Source organism: Ischnura elegans, chromosome 1, assembly GCF_921293095.1.
Source record: "Ischnura elegans chromosome 1, ioIscEleg1.1, whole genome shotgun sequence".
Taxonomy (NCBI): domain Eukaryota; kingdom Metazoa; phylum Arthropoda; class Insecta; order Odonata; family Coenagrionidae; genus Ischnura; species Ischnura elegans.
Window position 1 is genome coordinate 43,688,131 of NC_060246.1, and position 23,386 is coordinate 43,711,516.

Consider the following 23,386-nt stretch of genomic DNA (forward strand, 5'->3'; position numbering starts at 1 on the left):
ATTGTGTCCAAGAGTAAGAAGGCATGTGTTGCAAGGTATAAGTCGAACTTTTGGTAGCCTTGATGGTTATTTCCCACAGGAAGATTCCTAGAATTTGTCACAATCAACTAATCCTCTCTGAAGAAGAATCAGTACGTACCGATTGATTTAGAATCGTTAGAACTGTCGAGCAATCCACGGGTTACACCTGAAAACCGTCACATATTGATAATATCACCGATAGAAGCAAATATTATGGCATGTTATTGTATTTTTTTCGCACCATTGCCTAAAATTTTAGAGAGACCGAGAGAAGTAATGCCGCGATAAAAGCAAACAAATACTTTCAAATTCGATAAACTAATGGCAATACGGCTTGTTTGACAAATGAGGCGAGTGAACTGAATCTGAAATAAATTTCAATTCTAAGGACTCATCATCATCTTGAGTGGATTTCTTTTTAAAATGTTGAATTAAACCTAGTTGAACCCAGCCTTTATTCATTGGGTAATTTTAACCCATTCCGGAAATAGCATAGCTGTAGATCTCTTCTAGCATTCGATGGAATCCAATCGCCAACATGTCAGATATCTTGTTCCCCAATATCTCTCCTATTTCTTGTACCTTCATGAGGGGAACTCCCTCACCAGCTCGTGCAAAAACATATCTACATCTACATACTACCCCTATACCCATACTATCTATAGTTGTATACCCCTAATAAAAAGGCGTGTGGCAGGGGATGTTAGGACACCAGCCATCTATGCATAAAAAGCATGTGCTCAAGCAAAATTATAACCAGCATTTATTAAAGTCCTTTACGGTTCGGTGGAAAAATGAATTCCCATATCCATCCGTTCGGCAAATATAGGTGCATACACCAAGGGGCTCCAAGTATATACCTGCGTATGTGCACCCAGACATGTAGGTAGCCACACCCACGTATCCGCTTCTTTTTTTCCACCCTGGCCCTCGTTTTTTCCCCCCCGGTGTGCGTATCCCTTCTGCGTCGGCATGTCGCCCGCCATCCCCTTGACCATCCATCCAGCCTGACTCCGGAATCGGGAATAAATAAGTCTGGGCCCGCAAATGGGTTAGAGGGAGGATCGGACGAAGGGTCAGCCGCGGTTAGCCCGCCGCCTTCATTTATAATTTAAACTCTCTCTCTCTCCCCATATCACTCCCTTGCGAAGGATACGCGTTCCATCTAACGTGTCCTAAAGGGGGGGGGGAGTTGAAAGTGTGAGACAAATGGCATAATGGATGAGAAGAGGCTGTCGGAGCGGGGAAGGGGGAGCTGATGGCGGTGGTCGCACCAGGCAGCTTAGGACTTGTACCGAAATAGAGATGTGGTACGAGGGACCTGGATTGTCGTGAGTTGGCGATGGGGGATAGTCACATGTCCTCCCCTTTATGGTTCCGCGCGGATTAAGTAGCTTGTTGCGCGACGTTGTAATTGAATGGTTCATCCTTTGTGATATAAATATATATTTGTTCAATGCAACGAGAGTTTTAATGCATGGATACATTTTGATTTTGATACTAAAATCTCTTTTTTATTCCCCTAATATATCTAAAATTTATCCCTCTAATTCTGAAGGTCTGATATCTGATTTACTTCCATAACTTACTGTAAATACATCAGTGAAACAATCATTCGTGATATATAAGCTGCCCATTCCTGGACAGCAGGACCAAAACGGAAGAAAACAGTTGTATACCCCTCTAAATCCCTTATGAAGTTGTATTAAGTATATCTTTGTTTTGATCTTTAGCGTAAACACACATTTTTCCTGGCTCATACATCGGCGAGAGCGGAATAAATTGGGCAATTGAAATAGTGGTTGAAATTAAGCATTTTGTCTGCTGTCATAATACCGGTCTTTATACTTTCAACGCCTATTATCACCTTGGCTCGTAATATTACCATCACCAATAAGCGTTCAGAGTATAGAAGAATTATCCAGGTCCATAACTTCAGATATATTGCGATTTATCCTAATTGCAAGGTAATATAACCGCAATATTACTCAATAATGAATGCTTATAATCACTTTAAACTTCATCGAGGCGAGCAAAAAAGTTCTCTTTGATGTAATACTGAAGTGGCGCCAACATTTACCTCTTTTGCTAACTTGCAAAAATGAAACATTAATAAAAATTATGATTCGCACACTCTGCCCGCGGATTGCGCATTTTCATGCTGGGGATTACGTGTCACGGTGGTGGAATGATTGATAGATATTATCTACTCCTGTATATTTCAACCTTTTCACTAAACCATTTCTATTGCTAATACTCCTGGCATTCATTGCATTCAGTAAGTTATTTCAGTGTTTCTAAGTAATCGATTCCAAGAAGTCAATATCACTAGAAAATTGAAAGTAAAGCATTTCATGACTTTAGGTTGAATTTAAAATTTCACTTAAAGTTTATAAATCAATTAATTCTTAAATCCATTAAAATTCTTCCAACATGATTCAATTTTAACTTGGATAATAATGTTAACATTTAAATCAGAAATGTGATCATTTATAAAAAAACCATGCAGACAACTACTAGTGCGCGTGCAGCTCCCATTTAATTACTGGTTTCTAAAAGGTCATACAGCGTCGCAATATACCGATTACATGTTATTTCCGCATTTAAATGCAAGAATGGAAAGTATTTATTTGTTCAAGCACCCAATTTCATCATTTTCAAGACATCATTGGCTCGCTGTGCTAAACCGAGGGATTATTTATATCTATAAAAGCATCAGCGATGACAGGCGACCAGCAAGGCAAGGACGGCCTCACCTACCCGAGAATTTCTTTCTGGAGTCGACGCAACGGTAGCAGTTCTGGAGCGATTAATTACCCATTCGTCACGATTTCCCGGACCAATAGCCGTGAGTGAGACGCACGCCGCAGCCAGCTCGCACTACTTGGGACACGTTCATTTTTGATTACCGCGCCTTCAGCAATCGCCGTAATTCTCCATATCTCTCTCTCCCTCTCGCCAGATTTCATAAATACGAGGGGCTTCGATTGCGACGGTAAAAATGCAACTGAGAATAAGGAGAGCGGGGACTTACCCGTTGAAAGCATATCCCGCGAACGCCGTGTCGTATGGATGGTACATGGAGGGGTAGGGCCACGCTCCGGCTCCGCCAGCCAAGTTGTCCTTCAGCTCGAGCCCAGCCGCCTGCATTCGCCGACACAGCATTCCAGGCGAGCACACACACATGATGGAAAGGAGCAGAGCGTGGATACAATTAGTTATCGGAACAAAGGTATCGCTGCAAGGGAGAAAATCAACAGCGCGCGGTAGGCATATCGCCGCGCGTATGAACTGAAACGGTCACCGATATGTATCCGAGACACGAGACCAATTTGTTGTGATATCCGACGCTGGCGCCTGGGAGAGAGGACGGTAAATCATAAAGTGAACGCAGTTTCCATGATTTTTTCATTTCTTCCGTCGTGATCCGTTGTGCTTGTTTATCGCTCGACAGACCTCCAAGAAGCCATCGACTATACTTTAGACACTGAGATCGGGTCTCATAAGGCCTTTAATCAGTGTTAACGATCTAAAACTGGATAGTAACCAATCTATTTCCTATGCTTGAAAAATATTATGGAGATCAGGTTATGGCAGGAAAACATGCGAACATTAAAATGCTTTTACTTACGAGTATTTCAATGATGATTGATACCAGATCTTAGTGGTAATAGGTGTCAGATAAGTAATAGGCGTTTAATTTTGAATGTATGGAATCAATGAAAGATATTTTTGCCAAGAATCCCGGCTCTGAGCTTAGTTTAATAGGCCAAGAAAAATCACTTTTATTAACTTCTAGAAAAAGTGGAATGGAAAAAATGTATCACAGTACACCGGCTTATGATCGACTGGAGTAATTTGACTTTGAACTGGAAAGCAATATATAAAAAGATGTACCCCAGACCATGCCAGGGCCTATTTATCCGGCACGTGGAGGACCCGATTCTGTCAAGATCTTTCCACATTTTCCACGCACAATTTTGTTCGTGATGCGAAATTCTGAGTCCGCGGTAGAGGTATAAGCTTCTGATGTGACTACCGGAGAGGCGAGTCCTCTTTAAATATACATTAAAATTCGGACGAGACGAAGGGGAGGAGACAGGAGGGATGACAGAGGCACACAGGACAGCGCGAGTGGGACTGACGGATGCAGCAGCGGGGGAAAGACGGAAGATGTCAGGGAAAGTCCCATCTCCCTTTCCTGGGCGTCCCTTTGTGTGCCCGTTGTGCGGGTTGAAGAACTATCGTCGTAAAAGGCTCGAGAACGTAAGAGAATCGGATGATTCCATCGCCTGAGGGAACGTGAGTTGCATCCACAGTGGTATTAATGATCACTTCTTAATGATATTGAAATTTTTATCAAGGCATTATATCCCCTCTGTACTAAGGATAGGGATGAACATTTGTATTTTAGAGAGCGTATACGACGCAGGCGCCAGGGGCAAAGGGCGGGGATGTAGGTAGATTCGAAAATAATATATAACTAACTAAGCAGTAAAAAAGCGAAATATGGTCATTAATTGAGCAACACTGTATGATATAGTTAATGGCACTTCGGAAAATGAAAAAAACTGACTGCTATGTATAGATGAACTTAATTTTTAGTTGCAATTCCATAAGCTCATTTTGTAGAATCCCATAGTATCTGTGGCGTTCGACCTAGCATCAGCAAAAGCAATTAAATCCTTAAATCAAAAGTAATAATTATTTAAAAAAATACCCATAAAATTACAAGAATACTACGGCTTCCTTTTAAACTTACAACTTATGAACGGGTTTTAAGAGCGATTTATCTCAGAAAATCAAGATAAGGACTTAGTTTACATCCCAAATCGTTTGTAATGTGTGCTTTGAAGTCTCTACAGATCGAAGTGCAACACAAGGTATCATTTCTTTAAGGTATATGATGGAATGCTAATTAAAGTAATTAGAGTAGTTTGATTATAAGTAAGGCTGTTGAATTGAAATCTTATATTAGAAGTACAAAGCAATTACGGGAAAGACATGAACTAAATGGACCATGAAAATATTCTTTCCTGGACGACATTACGCCTAACAAGTAATCGTCAGTTTCATACTAAAATAACCGCTATTGATTAAATATTCTTATCATAAACCAATGACAATTAATGAGAAGGTTAGATGTGAATTGGAATACCGTCAATTTTCAGTAAAAATGCCAATATAATTTTGACAACATTTCACTGTCAATAAATAAACTGAGAGGATAATTCCATAAAAACCATTACAGAAATTCAGCATATGAACCGATTCTGAAATAAAAGAGAGATTAGGAGAGTATTGTGACGGTAGGTAACATTCGATCAAATCCATGCGTGCGAGATTCGCCAAAGAGCTAATATTGAAAGGAAAAATTTGCTCGAAAAGTTATTAGTTGTGGTGATCAGCAAACTTACTCTGTATTTGACCATTTTGCTTGATAGCTTATTAGATGGATACTTAATACTAGACAGATTATTCGAGATATGGAATGTGGACTCACCGTTGGGGTGTAGAAGGGCGATTGGTCCGCTCCGAGCGCGGCCGGGAAGTACGCCGCGGCCGCCATCTGGTCACCGTACGGCCCCGCTGCCGCCGCGGCCGCGGCTGCCGCCGCCGCCGCGCCGTACACGGCCGAGAGCGGGAGGCCGGCCGTCGCTAGCCTCTGGTAGCCCAGCATGTGCTGCTGCTGCTGGTGTTGATGAGCTGCCGCTACGGCCGCCATGGATTGAGGGTCTGCTGCGTACTGGCAGGAGCACACCGTCTGCCCGGTCAACGGGTCCGTGAATAGGGGCCGGCCGGTGTCGCAGCAGCGCAGGCCGTGGGGTGGCGGAGGGCCGCCGCCGGGGCCCTCGAGGGGCGGGGGCCCCGCTCCGCCCCCGCCCGTGGGCGTGGCGGGGGCGGCGGCGGGGGCAGACGCGGCCACCGCCGTGAGGGAGGGGGCGGGCGGCGGCGGCGAGGGGAGCGCGGAGGAGGCGGCCGTGCTGCCCGCGGGCGGGCCGCCTCCGCACGGCGCGCCCCCACCGCCGCCCCCGCCACGCGTCGCGGTCGTGGCGCGGCCTCCCGGAGGCGAGGGGGCGTCGGTCGCCGCCGCCCACGCGGAGGAAGGCGCGACGCCGGCGCTGCTGCTACGGTGATGACGCCGGGCGCCGCCTTGGGGGGCAGCCGGTGTGCCTAGCAGTTGGTGGTGGTGCGGGCAAATTCCTCCCGGTGGTGTGGAGAGAGCTGCTTCCGGCGGCGTCTGTGCAGCGGATGCCGAAGCTGTCAACTGGAAGGAGAGCGAAGGACGGGGCATTTGAGACATCTTCCTTCACCAAACTCCCTCACACACTTTGACTCCCGTGGTGGTCCGAGTGTATTGTCGGTGCCGAGCCCTCCCTTAACCGAAAGGGTGGGCTAGTGTCAGATGTTCCGTCAGGGATGTTGCATGGATGGGTGGTGTACTGAGTGCGTGGGGGTGTGTTTAGGGAAAGCAGATAAGGATTGGGGCTTATGGCTCGCGAGAGAAGAACGCAGGGAAGAAAGAGGAAGTTGCGTGGAGATGGTAGAAAAAGAAAAGAAGGTCGAAGAGCGCGGAATGTGTTTGCGGCACTCGCGGTGCGGGGGCGTCAGAGAAGGAGAGTGGGGAGGCGGGGGGCGTGGAGGCGAGCCAATGACTGCTCGCCGAACCGCCAAACTGCACTCTAATCACTTTTCGCCGTCCGCCGCGGCTAGTGTGCTGGATGTGTTCTTCCGTCGCACCATCGGCCAGTATCATTTTTTTCATTTCATACTCTCCTTCTAGCAAACACGCTCTCCTCTGACCGCATCAAGTAGCGAGCGACCGCGGGGGATGACGGCATTTAGAAAATATGTACGCAATAACGCCTGCGTGAGCAAGTAATGTACCCCGTGCGTCTTCATACACCTCTTTCGTTCTACCGCGAGAAGGCCTGCTTAAACGGAAGTTCCGACGAAGGCATTCCGAATGACGCTACCGGATTAATGGCCGCTTCAAGGTGGACTTACCATTGGTCGGAGATAAAGCAAATAAAATGTAACCAAAGCGCATTATCTCCATCCATCGAGATATCTATGAGGTGTTTTAGCAGTTGCCATTGTCTCTCGCTGCTCCACTGGAATCTCCTGTGTCATATCTCCGCCCATCAGATAATTCCAGCCTATCTTACAATTGCGCCTGTTTGCGTCCCATATCCACCGAGTCATTTCTCCCTTTCGATGATTTCTTACAACGTTCGCATCCCGGCTCCTGCGATTAGCCGGGTTCATTAGTAGGGTTAATTTGTTCTGGCCCGTTTCTCCAGGAAAAACAAACTGATTCTCGCCCGCTTGATAACCACTACGAAATGAATGTTTTTTTAGTGAATGATTTTATGAACTCTGATGAGAGATAACGCAAGTTTTCCATAAGGCCCGTCACGCATCCCTTGTTTAATTAAAGAGAATGGTGGAATGCTTCTCTCAGCATATAAGATGAAGGTTCCATTTGCGACTTCCAGCGACTCTGTCAGAGCGAGGGTGATAAGTCGTTTTTTAATTTGGTCTTTAGATTTTCCGGAACGCACTCACATATTATTCCATTAATGCGTACCATAAGATGGCTCGGAGAAACTGAGTTGATACAGAATTTTTTTAACTTCATCCTCAAGATCATTTATCGCACTATAATTTATGTTATCATATCGATTGAAATACTCTCTTTCGTTACATTATTAGTATTTATTATTATTTATCACAAATAGTGATATTCGATAATTGAGATAATCTGAATAAGCATATTTTTACGGAAATTTTTATAAATACACATTCCTTAAATATCTTTCATTTCAACTCTTCACTTTACCCAAGAAATTGGTTTTCCCTTATAAAAAAAATAAAAAACAAAAAGGAGTTGAGATCTTCCACTCCTTCCGTATCAGCCAACTACCCTTACCTCTTCACTCGCTCCGTTGCCTTCCTCAATAGCACTCATTTCTTCCCTCCACATTTTTTTATGAGATCTCCACCCGCAACCCCATCTAAAAATATTCATTCTTTTTACAATCTTTCTATCCATTCTGTCAACCTCTTCTCTCTCTCTCTCTCTTCGTCTCCTTCCTCCGCGATCCATCTTCTTACGTTTCGCCTCCCTTGCTAACCCTCTCTTCAATTCACACTCCTTGCACAAACAAGACCAGTGCTCCCCCTCTCTGTAAATATATCGACGGTCGAATGTTTACCCGCAGACTATCTCTCGGAGAGGACTCATAAGAAGTCTGGAGAGAAGAGAGAGAGAGGCCTGGCATGAGATGAATCCCATCGACCCCTCATCTTTTCCTCCACAGCATCCCTTTATTTCCCTCGCTTCTCAGCCATGGAGCCGTGTGCTTTCCGCCCCCACTACTTGCTTCTTCTCCCTCCCACACTACGCCCTTAGCATCCATCGAATCCCCTCACCCTCTGAAAGGACACACATCTTCATCCCCTTTTGGACCAGCCCCCCCCCCCCCCCATATCATCCGCCGACTTCAAAAAGGCTTTTGAGATAAGGTGGGATGGGTACGGGAGATCTCGGCTGTCGCAATTTCTTTGCCATCATTTCATCACCTTCCCGTCATTATTTCCAGATTTATAGCGTCGTCGACGCTTCCCCTAAGTTTGTCTAGGCCTGGGCGATATTTCGTAGGGTTTCTTGAGATCAGAGGTGGGAGGATGAGAAAAATCTGAATCGAATCCGAAAAGGCATCTAGCTTTACCTCATTGAGAGTCCTTTCGACTTCCTTTTTTTTCTCCGATTACAGAACTGCAGCTTTAAAAAAATACTAAATCATATCCACAGACATCAAAGGGAAGTATCTGTTTGGAAGAGGTATTAATCCTATTCAGAAATATATGTTCAGTCAAAATTTAAATAAAGACAATCCTAAGAATTATAGTCGCATTTGAGTGGATACTCGGTCAGTAACACTTTTCATTAATGCAAGCATGTATTCCATTGCAGACAAACAATCTTTTTTCTTTCCCTTGTACCAAAAAAATGGAAACCAGAATCATGGTTTTTCTTACTTGTGTCTACTATGTTTTAAGCTTAGATCTCCTCATTTGTAACATTTGTATAGCCCATAAAAATTGTCGAAAACTTCTTAATGAGAATGGATTCTTCTACAGACGAGCCATTTGGCAAAAGAAATAGCTATATTCTGAAAATCATGGAACTCACTCCCATCAGTATTTCTCCAGGAGCAATCGTTAGAACGCTATATGTCCTGCGATGGTAACCGAGAAAGAAACATTTAGTGACACCACTAACGAGCCCTCCTTTCACGAACCAACCCACTCCATACAGCTCCGTCGTTGGCTTAACCGATTTCTGAGTCGAGTCAAAAGCTCGCACTCACTTTCCTTTGTCAGTGTTCATCCTAAGCGATTCCAAAACACGCTAATGTGCTTCGTCATACTCGCTCCAGGTTTTCTGTTCACGGATCAACGGAAGGACCTTCGTCACCACACCTCGTTGTGTCTTGTGTACCAAACTACTGTTGGCCTCCCTCCCGACTACAAGTTTGTATACAGGCATTCCAATGCTCAGGGGGCCTCCTCTTCCATCAGTCAAAATCCATGCTTGGACCGATCATTCTTCACGGATCACAACCTACCCTCTTGCTTTCTGTTCCGTAATCATAAGGTGTGAGAGCGGCATTAGAAAAAGAGTACTAAAGAGAAGCGTATAAGCATTGAGAGAAGAAGTTAAAGCGTGCAGGAGAGGTGAGGACTGAGGAATTTCGGGAAGGGGGAATGATCGCACTGGATGAGTATTAGGACACTCTCAGGAGAGTGGTTGGTTTTGGGTGTCTAGGGGTAGGAGAGGTTCGCAGTTGGTTGTGACCCCTTAGCTCGCCTAAGTGAAGTCATTTGTCTGTGTCTGTCATCTCCTTCCCTTGGACCTCTCTCTCGCTCGCCTCCTTTCAAAAACCCTTTCTTTCCCTTCCGTTCCGCCTTCTCGCTTCTGCCACTTCTCTCTTTTCCCCTTCCTCTTATCCACTTTCGTTCCGCGCACCAAGGGTATCGGCCCAGTTCTCGTAAGGGTGCGCCCATACGAGCTTCAGGCTCTCGAGAGGGCCCAATCCACCGGCACGATTTCCACCGAAGACAATCGCCGGGTTGTCCAGTTCAGTGGAAGAGGTCTTTAGGCAAGATGTCCAACCCCGGCCTAACTATCTGGAAATCAGCTATCTTGAAGATCAGATTTCAGCCCTTCGGCCCAAGTGACACGGTAATGATTGAGCGAGTGGAAAATTATTAGTTTTTCAATCGGTTAAAGTTACGTGAAGAGTTGCCGATTTTCTTCCGCTCAATAGAAATGCAGAGATCTCTCCAAGTTCTCAAAGTTTCGAGCAAGAATTGGAATCAGAAGTGGAGTGTGTCTTTTTAAAACGATTTCCTCGGCTGTGACGAGGAGGCTATTGCTCCAGGTCTTGATTTTTACGCATACTTCGAGAATTTTCGAAGAATACGAGTGTAAGAACTTCTTCAATTAGCGGGCTGGTATTTAGCAATTGTATTTACCCATAAAAATGTCGATCAATGGGAACTTCGGTAGATGCTCATGGGATTCATGTATATACCTATTCTTTATGTGCAACATAAAACATTAATTATCAAATCATCTCAAATAATAATGCCTTTTAACAACATTATCCATCGTTATTTTTGACCACGATAAATGTGAAGAAGAGCAATAGTCAAAGCCAGAGAGCAGACTTTACTATTCGTAACTTAAATATATTTTCGATGGAATAGGTTAAATTTGAGGTCAAAGGCCAGGGAATACTGCATTAAATTGTATGTTATTGTGAATTTTAACTTAGGAACCAAAAATATGGGTCAGAAGTGTTTTGATAATACACGATGCTTCACACAAAGAATTAGGCGTGTTTCGTGAGATTTCCGCACTATTTAATTCTCATTTTACACGTACTATCTAACCTTATTTAGGTAAACTCGAGGTAGTATTACATTTGCGATGCCTACAAAATTTCGACCTAACGTGTGAGCATTTCAACATCGTCCTCATTGCATGAAGGGTCGGTGATATTTAAAATCTGGCCTTATTTATCGTGTATAAGTATCTTAACGCGTAAAATATATGTGAGGTGTTGGAACCTCCTGCGTTGATTTTCAATCATCATAGAATCACCCACTGTAGGATAAACGATGGTCATTTTCTCAGGCTGTTGGCTCATTTGGTCCTTTGAGCTAGAATTGTCAAGGTTTTTTGATGATTAGCCCCGACGACTTGCCTGAACACGCCACCGTTCCTCCCCACTCCCTCATTATCTCCACCAAACTGTTCCTCGTAGCTATCTCGCCCCCATTTCCTTCTCGTCATGGCTTAATAAAAGCCTCGAGGAATTCAATCCAGACCTGCTGGAGCATTTGTGCTGCCATCATCGTCTATCTCCAGACCACGCCGTGCAATCTAATCACGGTCCACACCGCCCGTACCCCTAAGTCAGCCACTCATGGCAGACCGACTGCGTCTCGGACTGTTTGTGTATCTTCTTCTCGCCGAAACACTTCGCCTTTTTCTACATCACAGGGACTTCCTTTCTCCTCGCAGTCAATCCAGCTCTTTTGTTTATGCGCACATGCTAGGGGATGCTAGCGTGGCTTGTTTGTAGCCGCCGAATGATTGTAACCCGTCCTCTTTCCTTTCTCTCAAGGTCCAGTTCGGCGTTCATTTCCATAAAGAAGCCTGTTATTCATCCTTAGGAAATGTTTCTTTTGATGAAAACGACGGAGTATCAAAGGGAGGGAGGGGAGAGAAAGATGGAAAAATATTCTTTGCCTTGGGGTCAAAACAAATCAACTTGATGTTCCTTATTCGGGTCTGCTATTCCTTCGACCCTTCTTTGATGTGCGTCGAACATCTCTCTCGTTAATTTTTAGTATGATGTAGTTTTATTCCCTAAGGATCTCCGCGGCGTGTTTCCTCCCCATTAAGGTAGAAAGTCTCAAAAATGCAAAATAAATCAGCTTTTTGATGTATCAGTTCAAAGTGACAGGATAATGATAGAGGAAGCTGAGGGTTATTAGTTTCTTGGAATTGTGAGATGTGTCAAAATTCCTTGAATCATTTCCTTCTGATCAAACATAATATGACGTAAATATCGTTAAAATTTTCCAAGGAAATTGAGATATTGGAAATAACCAATTATCCCACTGAAAGGTTCTCATTGTATTCTCATTCCTTGTTCTGAGTAAGTAAAAACCTTTCACCACGTCAAAGTAATGTATAGGGTGCATTTTTTTGGCAATTAAGACAAACAGTTTCGATGTTTTGGCCAGCAAAGTAATCAGTCGGAGAGGAGGCATTAGTCATATGTTGCCGTGCCTAGTCCAGACACCGAATCGTGAGCCTTCATTTTCACATCCAGCTGAGATGGTCAAGTATCCTAAATCCGATATATTTACATTTAGCTGTGAATTAACATTGATGAGAAAAAGATGAGACTAATTTGTCTCTGTCAGATAGTAACAACTTGATAATTTATGCGCCGTATGAGAAATTCGACTCGCATATACCGAGTTACACCTGATGGAAGGGTGTGTGTTTCGGGTGAATACTAATACGGAATCCTTTTGTGAAATATAGTGTGCGTTTATCCGCTTCGGAGAGCAAGAGGGACATTAGAAGCGGAGCCTTCATACTTAAAGAACCATTCCGATGAATTATCTTCCCCGTGACACTCGGAACGGAGGAGGGACAAAATTCGTCACGCGTCGATTCCTTCCGTAAACATGAGGAGAAATCGTACCACTTCTTCATCATTCATTTTTGAGACCCCCCAGTAACTGATGCGACGCATTTTCAAGTCTGCTTCGCGCGGCAAAAATATTTCTCGCGTGCGGTAGGTTGAGGCGAAGGCAACCGACAGGCACACCTTGGTTTATTCGAAAACGCGCCCTTAAGCTCACAATGGACGCGGCCGTCTTAATCAGGGCCCATCATCTCTCACTGGGCCTAAGGAGTGGCTCAAGAACGGATAAATTTTGCGGGCCTTTTCACGGAGCTGTGTCACTCCTTATTGCGTTTTGATATGCCCACCGAATGCGCGGTTTACTTTCTGGGTTAATGAAGCGTAATGGCGATGGAATGGGGCGGGGGAAGAAAAGCTCGACCTACCGCATGAGGAGTCCCCGCCACAAACCTTCCCGAAATGGATCCATGAACCCTACCCCCCCCCCCCCCCCCCCCACCATGCCGAAATTTTGTGCCCCCCCCCCCCCCTGCCGTTCTTTTCGTTCGCCAAGCACAAACCCCTTACGCGCTGTTGCTTTCCCTTCATGGTGCGATTGCTGTTTTCGCTTCACTGGTCCCTTTTACTTTTGGTAACCATTGCGGACGCGGTTCCTATACCTTTCAAGCGTAGGGGTGGCTTTTTGCCTGCCAAAGGAGGTACAAAATTGCACGTTATGCTGCGGGACAGCTCCGTTTAGGCAACTCTTTATTAGAGAATCAGCAGCAGACATGTATTTTATTTATTTTATTACAGTATTCTACCGATTAAGGTAGGTTTCTATGGAGTACTAAAGAAATGATAGGGGGATTTAGGCATCAACATCCTCCAACATTAGAATTCGCGAATTAAAAATATTTAATACTTCTAATAATGATTCAAAGTAAATAGTGCACTAGGTCATTTCGATAATCCTTAAAATCTGTTTCATTAGTAAAATCTCTCAATTCTCATTTACTGCGACTACCATTTTTAGTGGGCGTCGCCGCAAAAGATATTGTCAGAGGATTTGTTAACTTTCAGTTGTAGTGGAAGTTGATAAAGTCCTTACAGGTACGTCTGTGCAAAGCAGTTACAGAGCCAACGTGACATTATTTGAAAAAAATAAATACTGGAGAACTTTCTACATATCTATGTGGTTAAAGTTTCATGAAATTACAACCAATCATTACAACTAACACCAGATTTAGACTTCCAAAACAAAATTACATTAATGTCCGATATCCCCGTTTATTTCTTGTTATAGTGCTTAAAAGTGCCAAATACAGTTGCATACACCTTAGGCCGGAAGCGTATACGTACGTGATGACCAGAGTTTTCTCTTCGGCTTGCATTCTAGGCAACCGTTACTCTGGCATGTCTCCGTCGATGGCTGAGAAATGGGGTGAAGGGAGAGGGAGGAGGAAGTAATTAGCCCTCCATTGTAATGAGAGACGCTTCGGAAGTAAGACAATGCAGCTGGAGAGTGCAATGCATTCGAAATAGTGATGAAAGTCTTAAGGAGGCTAGACGAAGAATGCCTGTCAAGGGAGAAAATTTAACAATCAAATTCATATAAAAGTACCACTATATTACTTATACGTTTACCCATCCGCTTATTCGGTTCACTTTCAATGCCAGACGAGTGTTGTGCAAATGAAATTGGTCAATATTTCCTCAGTGAGTTCAGTTACCCAGTTGAAAAAGTTTCTCATAGAAAATAACGAGAATGTCCCACTTTTTATTTCAAATGCAAGAAGTGAATATATTGCGGATGAAATTGGATTGCAATTCGCAATGTGTGATGTCACTTTAATGCACAAAACTTATGAAGAGATCAAGTTCCTGGATCTGAGAAGAACTTCCTGCTATCAGCATAGTATATCTTAATAGTTTTCTATCCATTTTATCAATTGAACCAAGTCCATTCGTCAATCAAAGCTCTGAGATAGCTATATCGTACAATCTTTCCCCATTTCATCCCTAACACAAGTCTTGAATATGTAGACATATTAAAAGCACACATTATGCTTAAGTAATTGGTATTTTAACTTCACACATTCGGGGTTGGAAATGCCCTTTTCAAAACCCCTTACCCACTATTTCTCGTTATTGGAAACGGCCCGTTTGCTATCCAGCTACAATTCAATGAAAATGAAAACACTCACCCATTCTCATTATGATAATGCACCTGAGTCGAAATGGGCGATTTTATCCAATTCTTGTAATCCCATCGACTGTATATAAATGAATATTTCCTATTATTATACTCATTACATACATTTCACGTTGTATCAATGAATATATATGTAATTGATTTTATAAACTTTTATATTTCCCCGCTCTTATGAATTCAAGTTAAGGCTTATCCGCGTTTTCCCCCGTCTACTATTGTTACATACAAGCCAATAGCTTTCATTGAAATCGATTTCGCTGCATTCAAATGGTTAATAAAATATTTGCGGAATTCGGAAGTTTTTCTCAGTTCCAAATACCATGCATTTAGTCGATAGACTTTTATACCTGGTTAGCTAACAGCGTAGCCTGACCGTGGGACTCTGGAGGAGTTGAGGATCAGGAGATCACAAAATGGAAGACGAAAATTAGGAATGCGAGATAAGGAGAGATTATGTGAGGGATGAGGAAAGAGGAGGAGATACCTCAGGGTGAAAGATGGCGGAGAGGAGTAGATGGGCGGTAGGGAGTGAATTCGCGGAGGATGGAGAGGGAGGGCGGCGGGGAAGAGGCGGCATCGCCGGGAATCATTCTCGCGTGACCGATCGCCAATGCGACCCATCCTCCACCGCCTCCCTCTCCTCTGATTATGCCACGAAAAGGAACTCCAACCACCCCATTGGATCGAGTCATCCAACTTATCTCACCCTTCCTCTCTTTCCATCTCCGAAAAGCCTCGATATTTTTCGCCAGCCTCTTCTCTTTGACTCTTATTTTTTTACTCTTTGTTTTGCGAGCGAACACTCCGACTCGATTGGGGATTCTTTTTCTCGAAAACAAAAAAAAATAATATTAATATGAGGGTTCCTTCCCGAAGGGTTATTTTTTTTTCTTAAAGAGGGAGGGGATTTTGAAGGGTGCAGATGAGAAAAGAGGAGAAGGCTAAATGGTGGGAGGAGAAGAGAGACCTTTTTGATGGAAGGAGAGATGAGAGAAAGAGTCTGGGAAAGGAGAATGAACTTTATAACTCCTTACAACCCACCCGCCGCCGACACACTTCCCCTCTCCCCAGTGCCAGACAGTTTGAGAAGAGTGTGCCTTGATTGGCGGACGCGGTTGAGGAAGGTGGAGTCTCTCGAGTAATATTCAAAATATGGACGCGGAGAGCAGGAGGAGGTGTCGTTATCGAGAAGAGGATAGGTTTGAAAAAAAAATAAAAAGAGAATCGATGGGTAAGAAGAGGTGAAGGGGGTTGATGCTATTTTTTTCCTCCGCTGCGACATTCCAGAGGTCCCCTTGCGAAGGAAATTAATGGGGAGTTGGCCGAGAAAGGGAAATAAGACGGAATAAAATAATGTGAAGGAGGCTGGAGACGCCTTTGGCGAGGGGCAGGCGGTCGGTCGGCTTTTGTGCTTTGAAGGTGGCAGGTTTGATTCCGTCCCCCCAGAAGGACACCGTCTCCATTCGATGAGGTCGTGGGCCCTCATAATGGGGCTTTTAGCGTGGAAGGAGGAATGGCTGTCTCTTCCTCTTCTTCACGCTTCCTTCTCGTTAGAGCGATATTTGACTGAGTCGGGACGAAGGAAGAATGGATACGCAAGGTAGAGAAGGGACCATTTTCATTAAATTTCAATAGTAAGATCCCGAAAGTCTTCGCCGAACTGGATATTTTATGAGATTAAATTTGTTAATCCCCATTTCTCAAGACAGGTAGGACATATGCAACATCCCACAGGATAGTACAGGCTGTTATCCAAGGAGATAATATACCCGTTCTCTTTAATTAGCCGGCATTTTTCAGTTCGACCAAGGACCACCACGTTTGAAGAGGGTAAAAAAGAAGTTTTATCTGTTAAGACTTATTACTTAACTGGAAAATGTTAGCGTTGGATTTGGATTATGGTATTAAAGCGATACGGAGGATAATACTGCACTTATAGAAAATTGCTGTCTTAGTCGATGTTTTACTTCTCCCGCAGGTATGCGCACAACGAAGCCTTGAGTTTGCCATACGCGGGTGCCGCATTAATGTTATCGTTGAGCTTGGACTGCTTTACCATTATAAAATTCCGTCTTTAAGATTACAATATGATGATATCTTTTTTAAGAGAAATTTGGAGATTTTATTCGCCTAATCTCGCTGAAATAAGTCCTAGATTTAACCGATAACTCTAGGTCCCAATGTAAACATTTCATGGTAATTGGTAACTGATGATTAAACAGTAAATTAAAGTGATAGAGCTAAAATCAAATGTTTGTCAATTAGAATGACATATCTATGTATAATCCCTTTAATTGATTATTTAAGCTCAAAAAGGTCATGAGCAAAGAATTTCGCTATAGAGCTACCACGACTACTATTACTGTATCTCGTTATGGGAGAGAGAAAAAACTGGTAAACGGATATAAAATGGCAAACATTATAACTAACTGACAGCTTGAAAGACTTTTATGTCCTACTTTTTATGAATAGTATCTGTAGAGCTCCGCTTGTGACCTTTTCGGATGCAACTCGCGGAGCATATAATTACTATTCAGCTGACTAGCGGTGATTCTCAATATGCTCCACCTTTGTGATTTACCATTTTCAATTCACTTTGTTCTTTTAGAGATAATGTGACGGAAAGTCAATCTCAGCAATGTTTTATCAGAGAAAAAGATAATGTGAGTCAGACGTATTTTATGGATTTCAAGAAATGTCTTTGCTTACTTCTACTAAAATCAAAGAAAATCTGAGAACTGTGGTGTTTACCATGCAATTTGATTCGTATGGGGGGAAACATGTCATACATCAACGCAGAAACTCATAAGAATGACAGGAATAACAACATCTAACCACAGAAGACGATTTTCCCTAAACACCACGAGACAATGAATGTTTTGTTGCAAGATATATTATCCTTGGATGCGAGAATATCAACATTCGAGGGAGTCAATCATAACCGAATCGCGGACAATGACCTGTTGGGGGAGAAAAAGAAGCCATGATTTATTCCGTTTGAACCCAAAACTGCGGCACACGCAATTTTGGATATTATTAGGTTTTCTGATCGGTTGAACCTTCTCAATTCACTTATTCCGGTGACCGATTGCGTTTTCCCCAGCCCCTCGGATATGGCTGGTTTAACTGTTGGGCGCGCACGTCTGAGGGGCAGGCCGCAGTCAAAAAGCCATCCGTAATGCAATCCCTCCCCAAGCTTCACACACTCCCTGCCACATCCCATCGACCCCAATTTCTCACCCCGCAAAAAGCCTCCCCACCCACCCGATACAGACACCCCCCCACTTTTAACCCAATCCGTACGCACATCTCCTTAACTTCGCACATGCACCGACACACATAACAGCCCACCGCCGAACAACGCAGTGGGAAGAGGGAGTACCTACCCCTGCCGCGCATGCATACGCTACCATTCCTTATATGCATCCATCGGGCGAGAAGGTTATGTGTGGGTACATAATGTAATCATTCAATTTCGTCCACTCCCTTCCTCTTTTATTCCGGGTCATGCGCGGGGGGAGGGGGGGGGTTGAGACCCCCTTTGCCTCGCCATTTCCGTCCCTGGATGTGCAAGGGACGAATACCTCCCCTTATCCCTCCATTCTCCCCCATACCATATCCTCGCTCCTTTTATAACCTCTCTCACACTTATATCTGCTGCCTATACCTACTACCCCCTTAATGCTCACCAGTCTGAGTCCCTTATGTCGTCCTTCCACCCCATCCCTTTAGCTTATATATATTAGCGTCTGTTACCCGATGCACGCCTCCATACAAATTTCAAATGGAGCATGAATTAATTATTGTCTCTTTCTTTCACTCTCACTTTTTCACGCTGAGCCCTTGCATTGTCCACCCAAACCCTCGTTGATGGCCGTCAACGGACTCTCTCGGCCCATTTTAACCCCTCACCCCTGCACTCAAACCTATTGAAATACAGCTCCTCACACAGTTTTTGTCTTTCCATTACTAATCCCTCCTCTTCCCGGTGACCCGGCGTTAATATCGTCGCGACAAAACCCCATGCACACAGCCTCTTTACTGCCACCTCGGTAACACTTTTCATTTTTATATGTATTATATATACGACACATCTGGTCGTGTATGCAAACTGGGAGGGATGAGGATTATGGTGTTACATAGCTTTCCCTCCACCTCCCCTGTAGCTTACAAGTTGAGTGGACGTCTAGCCATGCAAACCCGTGATGCCAATTACTCCTTGCTGTCGCGGTGTGTTCAAAATGTGAACTCGAGTGTGTTTTTCTTTCCCTTCCTTTCCAGAAGAATAATAAAATGTTGCCCTGCAGAGAGCGGCCGCTCTCATTATATTTGCGTGTTGGAGGACCTAGCGTGTCGGGAACGTTGTTGGAAGAGGTGCTCCGAGGGTTTTTTATTCGTGTTGAGTGACCAAACACGACGGCAACGCTGGAGCGAGAGGGTTTCGGTGAGGCGGTGGTAAGGCGAAATATCAACGGAAGGCAGGAATTTTTATGCTGCTGAGGAGCGTTTTGGGTTAAAGCAGACATTTATGCCTCGAGTTAGTTAATTATCTCGCTCGCATGGGATCGGCGAAGACATTTTTATTGCACTTCGCGGAATATTGTCAATTAAAAGTGCCGGTAATGAAAGGATTTACGAATGGTACGAGCAAATACAGAACAATCTGGATGTTTAAAATGAGTGGCATTAAGTCGAGAGTCACTAAGTAGGAATTTTACCGAGCGCTCGGGGCTTTTTTTATTTTAAGGATCCAATAATTTGCACGACTTTTTTACGGTTAGGCTTTAATTACCCTCGACCTGTGTCATGCAACTGCGTTAGTAGTTCTTTTAAAATGCTTTTCATAACTTCTTCATCTATTGTCATAGTCTCGTTCATCACGGTGCGTGTTAAGATGGTTCCTCACAACTTATAATATTATTGTAACACCTTCACCGCAACAGGGTGGAGGAACCAGCTTGTTATAAGCATTTCCCCACCTGTGATACCTTTATTTGTATTAGCAATTCGCGAACTGTTTGCCATAGTGTTAACTAAACCTTCCTTCATGTACGAGGGGCATAGATTAAAACTCGAGTGAACCCAAACGGCAGGAACGTAGGCGATTGTGCCTAATGCGTGATCCGTGGCAGGATGACAATAACTCTCTCCGGATTTCGGACGATGTCCTTTCATTAATGTAAGCCTGAGGTTCCTTTGTGCTAGTTTGTTTGTGTGTGGCAACACAGCGGGCCGGGGATCCTGAGCGAAGAATATGGAGGAAGGAAGAAGGCACGGACTAGCGTTAGGGGGGGGGGGGTGCGCGCAACAAGAGGTCAGTGACGTGAGGTTGACGGTAAGTCGGCGAGGTAGAGCTAGGGGTGCTCTCCGAGTTGTTTGAATACGGGCCGGGAGGTGAGGCTTCTGGATCTGGTTGATTCGATGGGTTGGGGGTCTCACGATACGTGGCAGAGGGCTTTTGGGCGGGTGGTTTGGGACGGAAGGTTGGTCCGAATGTAAGCGAACGGAGGAAGTGGATATATAGAAGCGGCAGCTGTAGGCTCAGTGCCCTCTCATACTAGCAGTAGTAGTCGTCCCTAAACTAGTCCACCTCTCTCAGTATGACAGTCCCTGCCGATCTGTCTCCCTCTCTTTAGTATCCCTTACCCCTCCTCCTCCTTCATGAATGCAAAGTTCCCATCTTGCCTATATATCCCTCCGTGCACCCGCCCACCCTGCTCGCCTGGCCTTGTCCAACTGCCTGCACGTCTTACCCCCTCCATTATCCTGCAAAACCCTAGGCGACCATTGCTTCTAATAATGCGTCGTCCATTTTCTGAAACACACGTCAATACAGGATTAGCTTTATTTCTTTTGTTTGGGGAGAGTCACCCCCTAACGCCTGTCACATACAAGACCCTAGGTATATTTTTTGCTGCTCGTTTTGCAGCCTGGAGTGCATGGAGAAGTAATTCATGTGCTCCTATGTATACATACTGGTACTTCAATGACAAATCTTGTTCATTCAGTCCATAGCCACCATTTTAACTCGCTGTGGAGTTAAATTTCAACAGATTCAGATTGCAATGGAGTACCGAGGCTTTATGAAAGAAGTCGCAAGATATTACGGTTATTTATATATGATTGGACTCCGAAGTGTACAACAAAAAAAGCAATTTTTGGCGCCTTCTTTAGCCGATTTAAAAAATAAAATGCTTACAAAATTCTTTTTTGGAGCTTATCAAGGGTGAAGGGTATAGTTTCCGTGATTGCTACACTAATATTATTCAAAGGTCAATCTAATTGGTACTAGACACCACAGAAGGAAACTCTTTCTTTATTTTGATCTGTTTAGTGAGGGCAAGTCGAGCCTCGAAAGTCATTACTGAATGAATTACCCTCCTGCATTAGCATGAAGCTTATCCAGACTCTGCCACTTCCTCTTTTATGAAATAAAATCTGTGCATAGCAAGCCAGTTTTTTCACTGCCCCGCGAGTCCTCTTGGGCCAATATCAATTGCCCTCGTGAAAAAAAACATTCGCAACCCACGCAGCTGCCACAAAATTCTGTTCACGATACGTATGAACTCCCGTCCTTGCGCATTTTTCGCCTTTTCATTTTTCATCCCAGATTTGTATTATATGTATCCATTGTCGTCGGCAACCGGCCGCCAGTATTACTTCCTCGGCGAGCGATGTAAAAGGAAATATAAAAAAGAGGACAATAACGCACGCGGCGGAGGAGATTCAAGAGAACAGCGGGGTACGTTTTATGTATAAATTGTAAGCGGGGGAGAAAAAGATTTTTCTCCGGTCATGGATCTTTCTTTGGTTTCTCATACGTTCACGAATAAATCCCCCTCACACACCCCATTCTCCGGGTCGCATCCATGGCGGGCAGTTTACCGTGGCGACCAATCCAGAACCCTGTCCGAAGCCCTTCACCTTTCGCCCATCCTCCTCTCCCCCTGTAACCCATCCTTTTTACCCAGGGGTGCAACACAACCTCCTCCCCGCTTACCTTGATGGCCGTCGCCCTACCGCACACTAGTCGACTCGTCCCGGGTGCCACAATGGCTGCCCTCCCCCGTCACTTCGGAGTTTGCATCGCGGCGATAAAAAATAATAGGGAGCAGGGAGGTGGTGTTTTTAAGGGGCGGCGCATATAAGTCCCATCCTCTTTAAGGGGTGGGATTGGGCGATGCCAGCCGGCCCTGTTGTCTGCCCCGACGTGTGTGTGTTACGGTGCATGCAGCTCAAAAAGTGGTGCCGAGGGTGAAGAATTTTCGGAGGGGCTGGAAGAGTAGTAATCTATAAGTTCGCGGCCGAGAGGCACTAATGCGAGGAGAGGCTGCGGTGCATGTATGCAGTGAGGGAGAGAATGGATGAAGCCTTGGGGCGCAGTTAAATGGGCGGCCTTTCATTTGCATGAAACGATCCACTCCACTCAGGCATGGTGAGAATTTGTCTAGTTAGGTCATCGAGACTCCAGGTTAAAAGAAAAAAAACTGACGAAGCACACGTTACATTACTAATTACGGCACCGCGAAGTGTTCGAATACTATCTCTTTATTCGCGAATTAAAACGATGTGCAGTTTAGGGAAGTTATTACGCAGATTTTGCTTTTTCTCGTGTTTGTTTTGCTTATTACCTACATTTTGAGATATGTGAAGAAATCGAAGGCGTTATGGTAGAAAAAAGGGATTGGCATTGAATTTCCTGCATTAAGTAAAGGATGTAAACAGAAGTTCACAAGTAGTCACTCATTAAGGAACCATCACGACGTTGGAGTGTGACTGTGATCCTCCGGGTATAAAATAATGATATTTTTACTGGTTTCGAAAATGTTCTCTGCTCTGATACCGTCCTTACGTTTCTCTTATTACTACAAGAACTGTTAATAGAGAGAAAATATCCGTAAGGGATTGATGGGATGTATCATTCCAGTTGAACTTATTAAGATGCTAACGGGAGAAAAAGTCCATAGATATTGAGTAGGGAACAATTTTTAAGCCTGATTTGGGTACCTTTGATCTTTCTCCGTCTTTTTAACCTAAATAAGTATTTGTTATGTAAACTGCTAGATTTTTTTACAATTTAATGATTTGAAATTATATACGACTACTATACTATATATTATATAAACGCAAACTCAATGTAAAAGTATTGTGCTTACATGTTTGAATTTAATCAAATATAATGCTTAAATTCGTGATAAAATTATCATTTCTCTTGTGGAGGGCGTATGATATTGGTGATCCAAAAAAGTCAGGGAAAATATTGAGCGAGCAGTTGGAGGAAATGAGAGATCAAATGCTAATGGTGAGGAGGGCTATTTTATGACCGGGTTTCGTTTGCTCTGAGTACGATCGTCATTGGTCTTTAAAGATCCGGAAAATATATGGGGGACGAGGGTTCTCGGTGAAGCGCACATCATGAAAACCTGTACGA

At 44.1% G+C, this 23,386-nt stretch overlaps 1 protein-coding gene across 1 annotated transcript in view; it reads right to left on the minus strand.

Annotated features, from left to right (window-relative positions):
* Nucleotides 1–6,007, minus strand: part of LOC124163433 (homeobox protein caupolican) — a gene marked incomplete at its 5' end in the record, with an annotated part of 64,774 nt that extends 58,767 nt beyond the window's left edge. Inside the window, 2 exons of the mRNA XM_046540741.1 lie at nt 3,056–3,165; nt 5,525–6,007. Of these exons, the coding sequence (XP_046396697.1) occupies nt 3,056–3,165; nt 5,525–6,007 (593 nt within the window). The remainder of the gene's footprint in view (nt 1–3,055; nt 3,166–5,524) is intronic.
* Between the last annotated feature and the right edge of the window lie 17,379 nt (nt 6,008–23,386).